We start from the raw sequence: 17,791 nt of genomic DNA on the forward strand, positions 1-17,791 counted from the left end.
TTACTCATATTTAATGAAATAAATTCTTTCGAATTCTACGTCGATGTGTTCGTCAATCTTCCAATACAACGTTTGTGATTGAAGAAAATCATACGCGCTTTATATATCTGTTGCAGTAATGATCTAAAAAATATCTTTATCCATTCAAGACAAAAGATGATGATAATTTTTTGACACGAACAAAGAAAATATTAGTAGAATTAAAATGGTACTCGATAAAGTGGGATTTGTCAGCCATTAATTAATTATTTGATTAATTAATTTAATTAATACCTCCAAATTGTAGATGACATTTTAGAAAAACAAGAAATAATTCGATAGATATGAATTGACGTCTTTAAGTAATTTGAAATAATTAATGTTTAATTAAAAAAGATCTGGAAGATAAAAGTGAAGAAAACAAAATATTACTAATTACATGTTTAGGTATAATACTTAATATTTTTGATCAGGATTTATTTGCTTGAGACATTTTGCGTGGGAAGCGGAAAAAATATTCGGTAATCTGGAGCACACGATGAATATTTTATTTCGCTATTTAGTTAGTAGTAGATGACAACGACTTTAGAAAAAAAGATCTTTTAATTCCGAAATTGTTTTTAGTCGTATTTTATCTTTTTTGATACTGAATTAAAAAACAATGTTGTTAATTAAAAGTAATAATGAAAATAATACCGAAAAAATAGTAACAATAATACTTAATAACAGACAAAAGAATTTATAAGTAAGAAAAATGATAAAAAATGAAATCTTATTTTTTAGATTCAATTTATTGTGATTATTTTCAATACAAATAATTACATTATTTTTATAACAAATTATGAAAATTATTTATCAGGACATTTGATAATAAATCAGGATTTATAATCAAGTTTTGTCTAAGAGATATTCTACGGTTTTCTAGGTCCGGATTCAAGTGACCAATAATTGAGTACTATTGAATTTTTGTTAGAGGTCCATGGTCAGATTTAGATTATTTACACGCTCAAAAAAACTAATAACTATTACTATCTTGCAATAGAGAATGATTATTATATTGTATGTGATAATCATTACCATGCTTATATGTAAACTATTCTTTTATTTTATATTAATATTTATTATTGTTATATTGTCATAGCAAGGAGCTCGAAAACAGCGGGAAGTTCTAGAGCTGGCCCGCAGGGTCAACCGATAGACCGATTTTTTATATAGTTTTCATAAGTTCATGAATTTCTTATCATTAAAGTGTAAATACTTGCAATAATGATGTCATAAATATAAATGTGGAAGTACTGACAATTAATTTTTAACTAAAAATAATTTTTTCCTACCAAACTAATACTTATAGATCTTATAGATCAGAGTTAGAAATAATTATATTAATGATTTTTAAATTGAATATTTAGATGTAAAAAACATCAAAATCGGTGTTTAAAAAATTATTGTAATTATTAATCAGGAAATTTGACAATAAATCAGGATTTAAAACCAAGTGAAGGATCAGGGAAATTTAATCTGGTTTTCTATATAATCAGGGTTAAATAATCTAGGTTCAGATTCAAATTGACTATAATTAAGTAGAGCCGAGTTTGATTTCGTCGTGGATGGTCAGGTTTAGGTTATTTAGGATTAGGTACAGGTTCCTGATAATCAGGTTCAAATACTTTAAATAAATTTCAATTTTTTTTTCTTTATTTTGGTTATTTATTTGAAGTCAGGTCTACAAAATTCAGGTTTTAAATCGCATTGCCAATGGCTTGCTTATCAATACGATCACACTGAAAATAAATTTCTAATATGTAGGCTGCCAATTTAGATTGTTAATATATATCATATTACTGGTATGCCCCACACAAATTGTCATACCAGTACTTATCTGAGTAGGAATCATGGTAAATGTTTCAGTATCAGGTACGAATTTCAGCACAGAAGGAAAAGGAATTGAGTTGTACAAATACGGATTATCTGGAACATTACGCTGTGAAAAATATAGTAAATTGTTTCTGTAATAGATCTCTACTACTTTGTGTAATTTAAAAGTTGATCTTTGAACACAGAATTGGCTGTCCGTTGAGTATAGATCAGATCCTTGATCGTTATTATCTGATTGTTGAGATCCATTTGTGTCGCCTGTAGGTTTATTGCCTTGATATATGTAGATATACCCATCTTCATGATAAATATTTACCAATTTTGATGGATTTATAATCGATGGATGGAAAGTGATGTTATAATTATCAGTAAAACGTCCTTGAAGGTCTTTTTTGCTAGCATTTGGATCAGTCGACGGCTCCTTGTCTTCGGTGTACCGTTGAGTTATTACTAATTTATTATTTATCCAGTAAACTGATATTTCGCGGTTCGGTAAAAATTGGGCTGAACCGACAGTTAACTGGATTCTATCATCACTTATTTCTTGGTGGAATGGTGCTGATGGTTCATTATAATTATAATTAGTACTATGAGATATCTGAGTGTTTGTTGTTGGTACATTGGTATTTTGTAGAGGTACATTGTACATGCATGAGAAATCTGAATCTCTGTAATTCAAGATAATGAGTGGCTGTGAATCCCCGAGTCAAAATATTGAACTTACATTTAACTTACGTTAACTTATAGAACTTACATAAGCTTAATGAACTTACCCGGGAAAAACGGATTAGATCTGACCAGATATAATTATATCTGGTCAGATCTAATTATATCTGATCAGATCTATTTATATCTGGTTAGATATGGGATTTGAGATATAATCAGATCTAGTCATATCTGATCAGATCTAAACAGATATAACTATATCTGGGTTGAAAAATTCATCAGACATGAACAGATCTAGTCATATCTGATCAGATCTACACAGATATAACTATATCTGAGTTGAAAAATAGCTCAGACATGATCAGATCTAGTCATATCTGATCAGATCTAAACAGATATAACTATATCTGAGTTAAAAAATTCATCAGACATGATCAGATCTAGTCATATCTGATCAGATCTAAACAGTTATAACTATATCTGGATTGCAAAATACATTAGTCATGAAAAGGTCTTATCATATCTGGCCAGATCTAAACAGATATAACTATATCTGAATTGCAAAATGCATTAGACATGAAAAGGTCTTATCATATCTGGCCAGATCTAAACAGATATAACTATATCTGGATTGCAAAATACATTAGACATGAAAAGGTCTTATCATATCTGGCCAGATATAACTATATCGAAGTTGTCAACAGCATCAGATTCGATCAGATCCGATTAAGTAGTTACCCGGGGAAAATGATTTTGATCTGACCAGATAAAATTATATCTGATCAGATAAAATTATATCTTTGCAGATCATTTATATCTGATCAGAACTAATAATTACACATGATCAGATCTTATTATATCTGGCCAACCACCGTTTATATCCGGTCAGATCTAATGAGATATAATTAGATCTAGGCTAGATAGACTGTCAGACATGATTATATCTAGTCAGATCGGCGTATATGTCGTAAGATCTGACCAGATATAACTATATCTGAACTAAATACAACAATTAACATAATCAGATCTTGTTATATCTGCTCAGATATAATCATGAAAATTGTTCATATCTGATTATTTACATTCACGCGATCACATACGTGGAGCAGCGCAGTGGATAGCGTCAAAGACTTTGGATCTGAAGGATGCAGGTTCGAGCCCAGCAGTCATCGGGATTTTTTCATCAATCAAATTCATGTATAACTCTTCTAAGTAACGTTTCTAATACGTTAGATTACATTTCGGATCGAATGAAAACTATATTATTTTTTTTTGCAATTTAATTTTGTTTTTTTAATAGGGATCCCGGGAAAAAAGGTTTAGATCTGGCCACATATAATTATATCTGATCAGATCTGTCCAGATCTCGTCAGATAGAGACAATTTAAAGATCTGGCCAGATCTGACAAATCAGATCTGATCAGATATAATTATTTATGGTCAGATCTAAATCGTTTTCCCCGGGTACATCTAACTTAAATAACTTATTCGGCTTGATTATAACTTGAATTGACTTAAATAAAAAATACTGACTTAATTATAACTTACTTGGAATAAAATTAACCGAAAGTGAACTTGAATGTACTCTCAAGTCGAAATTTGAATCGTAAGTTGGAAGTATTGGACGTTGAAATCGTCATCTAGATATTCAATGTTAAAAAAGATGGACAAAATCAATTCCCTTCGGCCTTTCCGTGAGGGATTTCAGTGGGTTGAACGATGAAAATACTCCCGTTTTTGCATTATCCGGCTTACAGACTTGAACTTTGGCACAAATATTCCCAATCTTACGAATCACCCACCATCGAAGTTTTTGAAAAAAATACCGATCACTTTGGATTAATTTTATTTCAGGTAAGTTATAATTAAGTCAGTATTTTTATTTAAGTCGATTCAAGTTATAATCAAGCCCAATAAGTTATTTAAGTTAGATGTAAGTTCATTAAGCTTATGTAAGTTCTATAAGTTAACGTAAGTTAAATGTAAGTTTAATATTTCGACTCGGGTTATCTCAAATATTTCTTTAGACTAATTGACATAATTAATATTTTGTTACCTAAGATTGGTGTAAAATGAATATTTCGAACATTCCGACCACAATGCATGTCCCGGACTGGTATAAGGCCACATTACGGACTGAGAAGAACAAGGCCATTCTTTATCGTGACGTGCACCGAATCTATAAATGCAATTTTCAAAAATAATCAATATTTTGGATATTGAGTATGATACGAGTTTTTGATTTTCATGATTGTTTGGTTCAAGAAAGTTTTTTTTAGAGTTGATGGTAAATAAAAACTTACACGTGACCTAATTCATGAACAGTAGGTAGTATGCCTGCTAAATTAAAAGGATCATAAACAATTCCGCCTTTGGGACTACCTTCAGTTACACTAGTACAAGCACTGGATACATATGCCATTCCAACCGCAGTACCTTGAGTCACCAAGCCATCACGATAACTTATTAATTTAATAATATGTAATTAATCGATCAATTTATATACCTAGGATTTTTAATTTTGAATCGACAAATTTTTTTAAAATACTTACGGTGTCATATAAATATGAGTGTCGTAGCTATTAAACGGAATTACTTCTCGAGTATTTCTGAGCCATTCAGTCATTAACTCCAGTGTTGAATTGTATGGAATTAGATTATTTATCCCCCAATTGGATGGAGATCCAAAAGGAAGGACATTTTCATCCTGTATTTTTTCAATAAAATATGTTTATTAATAGACTGTAAAAAAATTGGAAGTGAATTCGGCGTGATTACGGATTTTATTTAAATCCGAATTCACTCCGTCTCGCGGAGTTCCAGGGTTTTAGATAAAGTCACATCGCGTACGGAGTAAGTAGGGAGTTTGTTTTTTTTAGCGGAGTGATCTGAGTATTATTTAAACCCACATTCACTCCGATTCGAAATTTTCATATTAAAATTAACGCCGTTTTGAAGTGAATTTCACTCCGATCCGAAGTTTCAATATTAAAATAAGCTCTCCGTTCGCTCTGGATTTTTTTTACAGTGTATTCGTATTTGTATGTATTCATAAATCTAAAATAGCCTTTCGAAAATTTCAATTCTTCCTGCTCTCTCTTATGATTTTTTTAGAATGCTGGTTTATTTAAAGTTTTTTTTTATTTCGGTGATATTTTTCCTCGTTATTTCGCTTTGATTTTTTGATAAAATTATAATTATAATATTAATAATTAATAGTTAAAAAAATAAATAATTTTTATTATACAATACCATAGCTATAGCAATTCCACCGATAGCTATTTTGTATCGTGGATTTCGTAATTGACGAAAATATAAATCAACTCCGTTCCAAAATTGTATTATATATGGCAACAGTTCTCCGCCAAAATGTTTATAGATTTGATAATCGACGATTATCAATACCTCAGGATAAATTGTCTCAGGAATTCTTAAGTTTGATTTTACTGGGTTTCGAAAATTTAATCCAATTCCAAGCACTAATTAATTAAATAATAAAAATTATTAGTATTAATTATTAATTTATTTTAAATTTTTTCTTTAAAAAAAATACCAACTGTCGGATTTTAAATTAGAGATGGGTCTAGCTATATAATAATTCGGATTAGAAGTTGTCTGGTCAATTATTACATTCTCAGAGCCGATAAATCCAGTCTAGATGATGTACAAAATAATTAGTGATTGTTTTATATACTATTTAATAATTAATAAAATAGAATAACAATCATATACTCGAAATGTTGGCTCTAAAGTTATGGGATCAAATATTACTCTCACTGCCGCATGTTTTTCTTCGTCTATAAGATGCATCGAAAGAAAGCTATCATTGAAAATCTATATAATAAATTATAATTCAGTATTTTTTGTACATGTGTTATCAAAAAAAAAAAAAAAAAATACTAATACATACATTGAATTTTGTTTCGACAAACGTAGTATCCTGCCGCGGATTAAATGAATAAACTGGAGTATTTGCGTTGAATAGAATGCCGTTTGATGGTTTTAGATTTAAAACTACATTTGCACCATTTATTGGAACCGTAAAACGAAATGTAAGGCCAATACCAGCCGATCGTCGTTGTCTTTTTAAAAGTTTAACTTCGACGATTTGACATTTTCCTGCTGCAACATTAAGAGCAAAATTTCTTGGGAGAAAATATATATACGGAGGAGATTCATTCGAAGATTTCTATAACTCCATGTAAGTCTTCTGAAGTCTCTTCCTCAGAGATTTGTAGCGATCGAGTCTCTGTGGAAGACATCACAGAGACTCCCAGAAATTAAAACGTCTCTCATTCAGAGACTCTCAGAGACTGGCCGAAACGCACATTTTTCGTCTCGGGACACATAATTAAGAATTTTTTTGTGTTTTATTTAACTACTTCTAGTAATTTATTGCTAATTACCTTGACAGTCAGGATGCTGATTCATTTCATCTAAAAGATCCTCAGTCACCAACTATTTTTAAATGTAGTATTTTGATTAAAATATTACATTTATTTATTCATTTATTTATTTATAGTACTCACCGAATTAGCGATAACAAAAAACACGGTACTCAATAATATCCATGATATTATTACTTTGGTATTCGAATTATCTAGCAAAAAAAAACAATAATTTATGAATTTTATTGGCGCGTCTCAAAACGCAATAAAATATATTTAACAAATTATATATCTAATAAATATAGTGTATAAAAAAAATATATTTACTCATATTTACTGAAATGAATTCTTTCGAATTCTACGTCGATGTGTTCGCCAATCTTCCAATACAACGTTTCTGATTGAAAAAAATCATACGCGCTTTATATATCTATTGTACTAATGATCTAAAAAATACATTTATTCATTCAAGACAAAGGATGATAATAATTTATTGACACGAACAAAGAAAAAATTAATAGAATTAAAATGGTAATCTATAAAGTGGGTTTTTTCGGCCATTAATTTAATTACTGCTTCCAAATCGTAGATTACATTTTACAAGGATAAGAAAAAATTCGATATATATGAATTAACTTCCTTAAGTAATTTGAAATCATTTATGTGTAAAACATTTTTTTTGAACGTAGCATGTGAATCTGAGCTTTGAATCTTAAACAAAAAAGTCCTGGAAGATAAAAGTGAAGAAAAAAAATTCACTAACTACATGTATACGTATAATACTTCATATTTTTGATCAGGATTTATTTGCTTAGAAAGCGGAAAAAATATTAAATAATCCAGAGCATACGATGAATATTTTATTTCGCTATTTAATTAATAGTAGATGACAAAGACTTTAGAAAAAATGATTTTTAAATTCCGAAATTGCTTTTGGTCGTATTTTATCAATTTTGATAATGGATTAAAAAACAATGTTGTTAATTAAATGTAATAATGATAATAATACCGAAAAAATAGTAACAATAATACTTAATAACAGAAAAAAGAATTTATAAGTAAGAAAAATGATAAAAAATGAAATCTTTTTTTTTAGATTCAATTTATTGTAATTATTTTCAATACAAATAATTACATTATTTTTATAACAAATTATAAAAATTATTAATCAGGATATTTGATTAAAAATCAGGATTTATAATGAAGTTTTGTCTAAGAGATATTCTACGGTTTTCTAGGTCCGGATTCAAGTGACCAATAATTGAGTACTAGCGAGTTTTTGTTAGACGTCCATGGTCAGGTTTAGATTATTTACACGCTAAAAAAAACGTAACTATTACCATCTTGCAATAGAAAATGATTGTCATATTGTAAGTGATGATCATTACCATGCTTATATGTAAACTATTCTTTTATTTTATATTAATATTTATTATTGCCGATAGTAATAGTTACCGTGTGGATAGTAATATTTCTTATATCTGAAAAATTTATAAATTTTTCTATCTGAGATAGCAATGATCATCTCGGATAAAAATGGTTAACATCTAGGATAGGAAAAGTTAACATAAGAGAATGAGAATCTTAAAATGTAAAGATGTGAATCGTTAGTTCGTTAAGATAGGATGCATGATTACTTTTTTTTTAGCGTCTAGGATTAGGTGTAGGTTCTTGACAATAAGGCTCGAATACTGAAAATAAGGTTCAAGTTTTTTTCTTTATTCTGGTCATCTGATTAAAGATATAGACCTACAATATTAGTGATTTACAATCATCCTAATACCGGTTCTAATAAATATCAGACCACTAGCTTGCCATACACAAAGTACTTTCTCAGGTTTTAATTGATTAGGAGCAATATATATTGACTGAGTATCAGATAGAGTTAACTCTAAATCATCTAGTGGAGGTGGGTAATTCACATACGGATTATCTGGAGCATTAAGCTGTGTTACGTGTAATACATTGTCGCTTTTTGTACAATATATTAACACTAATTTGTTTAATTGGAAATGTTCCCTAGTAAAACAAGTTGGCCGTGCATCAGGTTGTCCTAAATTGTTATTATCTGATGGTTGAGTTTCTTCATTGGTGTTATGTCTAGGTTTACTGCCTTGATATGCGTAAATATGCCCATTTTCATGATAAATATACATCAATTTTGATGGATTTATTAGCGATGGGTTCATAACGATCATTATATTATCAGGCACACGCGCTTGAGCGTCTGGCTTTATGGTATTTGAATCAGTCAACGGCGGCGATTCGTTAGTATTCTGTTGGGTTATCACTAATTTATTGTTTATGTAATAAATCTGTACTTGGCGGTCAGGTGAAAACACGGATGGACTGACAGTTAACTGATCTCTGTCATCGGTTATTTCGACGTGGAATACTGCTGGTGGTTGACCATCATTATGACCAGGATCAGGAGGTATCTGAGTGTCGACTGGTGGTGATGATGGATTATCATCGTTACCAGCATCACTGTCTAGATCAGGTTCATTGTACATGCATGTGAAATCTCGGTTTCTGTAATTCAAGATAACGGATCGCTATAGATTATTTGTAATCTTTCTGATAGATCAATGAACATGATAATTATTTTGGTACCTAAGGTTGCTATGAAATGATTCTTTTGAACATTGTGACCAATATTCATTTGAATCAGACTCAACAGGCGCCATTATAGAATGAGAAGAACACGGCTCATGTTCATCGTGATCTGCACCAAATCTATGAATAAAATTTAAAAAAATAAATTTAGTTCAAATAATAATTTTGAGAAAACAAAGCTGAGGATAAAATAATGAAGATAGAAAAAAAAACTTACATGTGACCTAACTCATGAACGGCCGTTAGGATACCCTGTAAATTAAGAGGTTCATAAACAACTCCTCCAAGTGGTACACCGGTATTTACACCATAACAAGCACTTGATATTGGTGCTAATCCAATCGTAGCACTCGGTTTCTCAATGACTGTTGGATGCTCAGTCATCGCAATACGACTAATTGATTCAATGACATATAATTAGTTTACCAATTTGCTGTGTATTTAGAATTCAAAGTTATGAATTCATATGTTTTTAAAATATACTTACGGCGTCATAACAATATAAGTGTCGTAGGTATTAAACGGAATTGAATTTTTAGCTCTTTGCAACCATGAACTCGATCCGGGCAATACCACCGCCTCGTATTTAATTAAAACCTGCCCTCTCCATAAAGACAATGGAGATAAAAAATCAAAGACATTTTCATCCTATATTTTTTAAATAAAATATTTTTATTAATATTCTTGTATTTATATCACGAAGACATAAAAATTATTTTACTTAAAATGCTCTAGTATCTAAGACAAAATTTATGAAAAATTCTTCGTATTTATTTAACTGATTCAAAAGTAATATTCAGATTAATTAAAAATTTCCTCAATAATAACCGTAGTGCGGTTGAATTACTTTGTAACCGGTCAGAATACTGAAAAAAATAATCAACGGAAATACTGCGGAGAAAGTTTGGGAGATTGGGCGTCTCAAAATTTTTAACTTTCCGCTAAGAAAATCGATGATTTTCAAAAATTTTGGGAAGTTATTGCTTTCACCCCGATTTTCGAAAATCGAGTTTTCATCAGATGTCGACGTTTTGAGGTCCTAGGAAGCTATTCTGACTATTTTCAGAATTATGTCCGAGTGTATGTATGTATGTGTGTGTGAACGGTCTATAACTTTTTAACTAATTAACCGATTTGGATGTTTGAGGCGGCAATCGAAAGAGCTCGTTGGCCATCAACTTTCCTGTGAATTTCAGATCATTTGATCAAGTAGACTCGAAAATATTGGCGAATTACGAAAAAAAATATTTTTTTAGTTTTTTATTGATTTCTCAGAAATGAGTTGAACGATCGACTTCAAAATCTACTCAGTTCTGAAACTTTATGAAACGCGTCGATCACTGCCTTAACAATTTCAATCAGTTAATTTGTTCGAGAGTTATCGTTGAAGAAATAAATGGTAAAAAACGTTTTTTTTTTCGAAAACAATGGCACACAAAAGTATTTTCGAACTCAGAGAGCTCGAAAACAGCGGGGAGTTTTGGGGCTGGTCCGCAGGGTCAAGCGATAGACAGATTTTTTTTAATAACTATACAAAATAAGAAGCGACTTGGGCATTTTGGGGGGAATGTTTTGAATGTTCGAATAATAATTTAAGAATAAAAAGATTTTTTTTCATGTACCTGAGCGATTACAACTCCTGCAATACTTAATTCGAATTTTGGATTCTGTAATGAACGATAATATAAATCGACTCCCTTCCAAAATTGTATCAAATATTGAATTATTCCGTGTTCTTTGAAATGATTGTAAATGACATAATCGACGATTATCAATATCTCAGGGTAGATTGTCTCGGGAATTCTCGTACTTGCTTTAACTGGGTGTCGACGATTTACTCCAACTCCAATAACTGATCATTAAAAAAATTATTATCAGTATCGTAGTTTAGTAATTTATTTGATTTTTAAAAATTTTTCAAAATCAAATACTGACTGTCCGGTACTGCCTTAGATATTTCATTAGCGATGGATGTTGCCACATAATGGTCTTGATTGTAAGTAATATCTGAACGGCGATCCAAAAACGCATCGGGTTTTAATTGGTCAATTATTAGATTCTCAGAGCCGATGAATCCGTACTGGATGATGAATAAAATGATGAATGAATTTTTAAGCTATTAATCAATCGTTAATGTAGATTAATAATAATTTTACTTGAATTTTAGTCGATCCATCTGTGGGATCAGTCCTTAGCGTGAATGCCGCTTTTTTATTTTCGTCCACGTAAAGCTTTGAGAGTATGCTCGAATTGAACATCTAAACAATAATTTCTGTTTGAGTATTTTTTGGACATGCGTTGTTATAGAAAAAAATATATTTATACATACATTGTATTTCGTTTCAATTAATGTTTTTGATTGCTCGGTTTTAATAAAGTGAACTGGAGTTTTTGAGCTGAAAAGATGTCCGGTCGTTTGTTGAAGATTTAAATTTATATTTCGGCCAAATGCTCTAAGTGGAAAACTAATTGAGGAATCAACTGATCGTTTACGTCTTCGTGGAATTTTTATTTCGATGATTTCACGTTTTCCTACAGTAAAATAATAATTTTTATCAGTTATATTCTTATATGTGATTTTCAAATTTTTATCTTCCGTGCTTAGTTTTATTTTTTTTTAACAGATAAATGATATTATCGTACTTTTGTATAGTCTCGAATCGCTAATTATGAATGTTTAAGCAAAGCAATTTATCAAGAAATCAAAATTACCCGAAACACTATTACTTTTTTTGATAGTACCAATAATCAAGTAATTTTTCAAATTTTTATTTAATTAGTACTTGTAATTCATTAATAATTACCTTGAGAGTCAGCATGCCGATCCATATTTTCAAATTGATCGTCAGTCTCCAACTATTCATTAATTCAGTTTATTAATTCGAATAGTCTATTTATTTATTCATATATTTATAGTACTTACCGAATTTGAAATAACAAAAAACACAGTACTCATTAATACCCATGATATTATTACTTTAGTATTCAAATTATCTAGCAAGAAAAAAAAGTTCATTAATTTTGTTTGTTCGTCTTACATGAGACAGGGAAAAATCTGAAGTAAATTCGGAGTGAATAAAGTTTTATTTCAATTCGAGTTTAATCCCTGTTTACTTTGCACACTTCTTACAGTGTAATAAAACTCATTTAATTAAGAATATATCAAGTAAATGTAGCGTATGGAAAAATATACTTACTCATATTGAATTGAATGAATCCTACGGATTCCAGGCCAATATGATCGCCAATCGTTCAATTCAACACCTAATGATTGAAAAATATCATACGCCCTTTATATATGCATTGTACTAATGATGTCCGATGAATCATTGCCGATTTAAGACAAAGAATAACAATAATAATAGTAATGATAGAATAATAATAATGAATTGCTACGAACAAAGAAAAAAATAATAAAAATTAAAGTTGTCAAAGATAAGAAAGTTGGGTTTTTTTTTTAATTAATCTAATTAGTTACAAATTGCAAATAATAGATTAAATTTTATAAAAAAAAATAATATCCGTACATATGAATTCATTTTTTAACGTATCGAAGGAATTAATTTTTTTTTTTAATTTTTAGGCAGGTTGTGAATCTGAGCTTTCCTTTGATCTTGAAATATTTGCAAATTCCAACTTTCTAAGAAGCTGAAAAAAAAAAAATTCAACAATGAAAACTCAAATAAAGAAGTTCTAGTTTAAAAAATTTTTTTACTATTTATATATATATTAAATTATGAATGTTTCTGATCAGGATTTTCACGCTTAGGACATTTTGATTACATAGCGGAAAAAATATTTGGTGAAGCAGAGCAGACGTTTAATATTTTATCTCGTTTTTAAATTCGTGATAGATAACAGTTACTTTGTGGAAAAACACATTTTTTAATCTCTTGAAATTTTCGGTTCGTAGATTCGGGCAGTGGTTTTACCAAATTAGCTAATGCGTTATCTATTTTTTTAATGGCCCAAAGAAGTAATATCTTCATCTCTTTCTAATGACATAATAATGATAGAATAATAATAACAATGTTTTATCTATGATCAGACAAAAGAATTTATGATATTAAGAAATTATAAAAAATAAAATGAGCTTTTCATATTTTGTAATTATTTAATAACTAGTCTAAGACTAAAAAGCAATTTTTATAGAACTCGAGATTGCGATCACAAAAATTATTCTTAGATCTAAAATATTATGTTGCAAAATTTTCATTTCCAAGCTTTAGGAAAGAATTTCATTTTTGACTCCCCAGGATGACAAAAAAATTCTTTATGTTAAATTTTAAAAATGCTCAGTTTTATCTCAAATTTTAAAATTCGCTTTATAATCTGTCATAAATTTAAAATAACTTCAAAAATCTTAAAGATGAATTTTCTTATGTGTTTTTTTTTCATATTTATCTTTCATAGATTGTCTAACAATCCATAGATTTAACGAAAAAATTATGCATAATTTTTTTTTTTCAATTTTATAAATTACAATTGTAATCAAATCTTCTTCAGATTAACGTCACATAATTAATCAAAATTTCAACAGATATATAATATAATGATTCATTATTTATGAAATTTCATTTGATAAATTTTTTTTTGATTGTCCATCTTAAAAGCATGAGTCATAGTAACCATAATTCGTTTATTATCTAAATATTGGTAACTGATTATAAAAACGATAAGGTTCCAGGTGGACAATTGAAAATAAAAACATTACAGTAATTACTTAATGCATTTTCTATTTATTTTATCTTATATTTCGTATATTTTAATATTAAAATAATACACGTTTTGATCTTGGAGATTTCGGTATAAGTAGATAATGTACATCATCGTATGATTTTTAAGTACCTTAGAGAGTGAGTATATAAGAGTATGTCAGTTTGGAAGGTTTATTTCTGAATCAAAGGTCGAACTAGTAATCAGTCTAGTGTTCAAGTGGAAAAGTTGCAACAAAAACTTTTAAATATTTTTATAAATATGAAGACTATTTTATTCACGTGTTTTATTGTTGTGGCAAATTTGAGCTTACAAGTAAGTTATTATTTTAATCTATTGTTATACAATTAAGTACTGAAAAAAATGTATTTTCTATTACAAGTAAATTATATTTAACTGCTTATAGTTCTTTAATTTTATGTCGTAAAGGATATATTTTGGTTTTATTATTTTAAAGAGTAATAGTAATTTACATATTATCACATATTTTAAGTAATTTATCGTTATTTTTAAATTATTCAATGGAATTTATTTTCAAACAGGTATTTGCTACACCGCTCATTAGCCCAAAAGAAAATGGCATTCGTTATCCGATAATGCAAACAATAACAGTAATTGATGATAGGCCTCTTCGATCAGTTGTCAGATTACTAACACCTATAATTGGAAATGTCTCAATGATTGGTCGTAATTATAATGATGTAATCGAGGAATATAACCGCATTAATTTTGATCATCTATCAAAATTAACTGAAACTGAAGTTAATTTCTTAGTGGACGTAATTCTTGAAAATTTAGATAATTACGAAAGTAAAATTGCCGAAAAATATTATTATGTCCATGATTTTGTGAAATTTAAACCAAGTCCTCCATTAGTATTCAACGGTTTTGAGAGATTCAGAGAAGCCGCATCAATAGTTTTCAAAAATTATCATTCTGTAATTGATCAATTGTCGCAACCTAGTGATCTTTTAAATTTCGTTAGATTATACAAAAATGAAATAACTGCTGGAATTGGTTTTTTAATTAGATTGACAGCCTATAAGAGAGTTGAAGATGCTTTAAATGTGTACATCCATGAAATAGTTAGCGAAGAAGTAAAAAAAGGCCCAGTCACATCACCCGAATATTGGCGAATTCTGGATTAAAAATATAAATATTTTATTCATTAAAAATTGCAATGATAATGATAATTTGTTACAATAAATTGAACTCTGGTAAATTTTTCTCAAAACATTGATAAGTAATTTTTGACAATAATTACCTCATATATATGTATAAACATACATTGTATTTTTTATATAGTTTTTATAAGTTCATGGATTTCTTATCATTAGTGTAAATACTTGAAATAATAATGTAATAAATATAATTGTGGAAGTACTGATAATAAATTTTTAACTAAAAATAATTTTTCCCTACCAAACTAATATTTATAGATCTTATAGATCAGAGTTAGGAATAATTATATTAATGATTTTTAAATTTAACATTTAGATGTAAAAAACATCAAAATTAGTGATTAAAAAATTATTCTAATTAATCATCAGGACATTTGGTAATAAATCTGGATTTAAAGCCAAATGCAGAATCAGAAGGATTCAATCTGGTTTTCTATGATCAGTTTCAAATGATCTAGGTTCAGATTCAAATTGACTATAATTAAGCAGAGCCGAGTTTGATTTGGTCGTCTATGATCAGGTTTAGATTATTCAGGATTAGGTGCAGGTTCCTTATCAGGTTCAAATACTTTAAATAAATTTCGGTTTTTTTATTACTTTATTTTTGTTATTTATTTGAAGTCAGGCTTACAATATTCAGGTTTTCAATCACATTGCCAATGGCTTGCTTATCAATACAATTACACTGAAAATAAATTTCTAATATATAGGCTAGGCATTTCGAGTTTGAATATACACTAATGCAAAAAATTAAAGGAGCAGAAAAATTTTATAAATTTTTTAGTGATTTTTGGAAGGCTGTAACTTGGTGAAAAAAAATCGTATCGAAAATTTAAAAAAAGCTTTTTATAGCTTGAAATCTCTAGTTTAGGTGTATTTTTTTTTAATTTTTTAAAAGCTCCGATTATTGCGCAAACATGAGAAATACCGCGAGCCAAAAAATTTCGAAATTTTTTTTTTTTTCCGAAGAGTCCACGGACCGCGGAAAAATTCTTTCAACTAAACGAATGCATACATCGTTTAGCAAATTTATTCAGCTTCAATTTGGTTTTTTTTTTAACCTCGTAGGACGCTTTGTCGCAGAGATATCAGCCTTCAAACAGAAAATGATCCTTTTGGCTTTGATCTTCGATATTTCAGGTACCAATGATCGCACAGAAAGTTAAAGGGCGGCGTTGAAAACTTGAATAAATTCTCTACAAGACGCTGTCATCATTTTTAAAAAAAAAAAATTTTTTTTATTTTCAACATCCATTAGAAGAAAGTACAAAAAAATGACTTTTTTTGGTTTTTTAGTAAATCAACCGCTACTCTGCAAATATCGATAAAAAAAATAATGTTGCCAGGGACTTTTTTAGCTTAATGTACCCCCAAGACCCCTATAAATTTTTAAATTGATCTATCGAACCGTTTTTTGGGAATCATCGATCAAAGTTTAGCTAAACAATTAAAGGAGCAAGTTTTGTTCCTTTAATTGTGTAATCATAATCAAAATGAAAAAATTTTTTTTTTTCGACTTTTCTCAAATTTTTGCGTTGGTAACTCAGCAAATGCAAGGAAATGACAAAAAAAATAAAAAATTTCCAAAAAATGTCAAAAAAATCGAAGAAAAAAAAAAATTGAAACTTGTTTTTTGTGTTCTAAATTTTTTTTTGACATTTTTTGGAAATTTCTTATTTTTTTTTGTCATTTCCTTGCATTTGCTGAGTTACCAACGCAAAAATTTGAGAAAAGTCGAAAAAAAAAAATTTTTTCATTTTGATTATGATTACACAATTAAAGGAACAAAACTTGCTCCTTTAATTGTTTAGCTAAACTTTGATCGATGATTCCCAAAAAACGGTTCGATAGATCAATTTAAAAATTTATAGGGGTCTTGGGGGTACATTAAGCTAAAAAAGTCCCTGGCAACATTATTTTTTTTATCGATATTTGCAGAGTAGCGGTTGATTTACTAAAAAACCAAAAAAAGTCATTTTTTTGTACTTTCTTCTAATGGATGTTGAAAATAAAAAAAATTTTTTTTTTTTAAAAATGATGACAGCGTCTTGTAGAGAATTTATTCAAGTTTTCAACGCCGCCCTTTAACTTTCTGTGCGATCATTGGTACCTGAAATATCGAAGATCAAAGCCAAAAGGATCATTTTCTGTTTGAAGGCTGATATCTCTGCGACAAAGCGTCCTACGAGGTTAAAAAAAAAACCAAATTGAAGCTGAATAAATTTGCTAAACGATGTATGCATTCGTTTAGTTGAAAGAATTTTTCCGCGGTCCGTGGACTCTTCGGAAAAAAAAAAAAATTTCGAAATTTTTTGGCTCGCGGTATTTCTCATGTTTGCGCAATAATCGGAGCTTTTAAAAAATTAAAAA

The 17,791-nt window shown here is 29.1% G+C and overlaps 1 protein-coding gene across 1 annotated transcript; it reads left to right on the forward strand.

Moving 5' to 3' along the window:
- The first annotated feature begins 14,325 nt into the window (after positions 1–14,325).
- LOC130672886 (uncharacterized) lies at positions 14,326–15,614 on the forward strand. The gene is made up of 2 exons (XM_057477662.1): positions 14,326–14,555; positions 14,783–15,614. Exons 1-2 carry the CDS (start codon positions 14,502–14,504, stop codon positions 15,386–15,388), a joined length of 660 nt encoding a protein of 219 aa, XP_057333645.1. The 5' UTR covers positions 14,326–14,501; the 3' UTR covers positions 15,389–15,614.
- The last annotated feature ends 2,177 nt before the right edge of the window (positions 15,615–17,791 follow it).

The sequence above is a fragment of the Microplitis mediator genome, chromosome 8, assembly GCF_029852145.1.
Source record: "Microplitis mediator isolate UGA2020A chromosome 8, iyMicMedi2.1, whole genome shotgun sequence".
Classification (NCBI taxonomy): Eukaryota; Metazoa; Arthropoda; class Insecta; order Hymenoptera; family Braconidae; genus Microplitis; species Microplitis mediator.

Coding starts and splice junctions, on each gene's coding strand:
- LOC130672886 (XM_057477662.1), top strand. CDS start 14,502: ATGAAGACTATTTTATTCACGTGTTTTATTGTTGTGGCAAATTTGAGC. Junction 14,556..14,782: donor TGGCAAATTTGAGCTTACAA/GTAAGTTATTAT, acceptor ATTTTCAAACAG/GTATTTGCTACACCGCTCAT.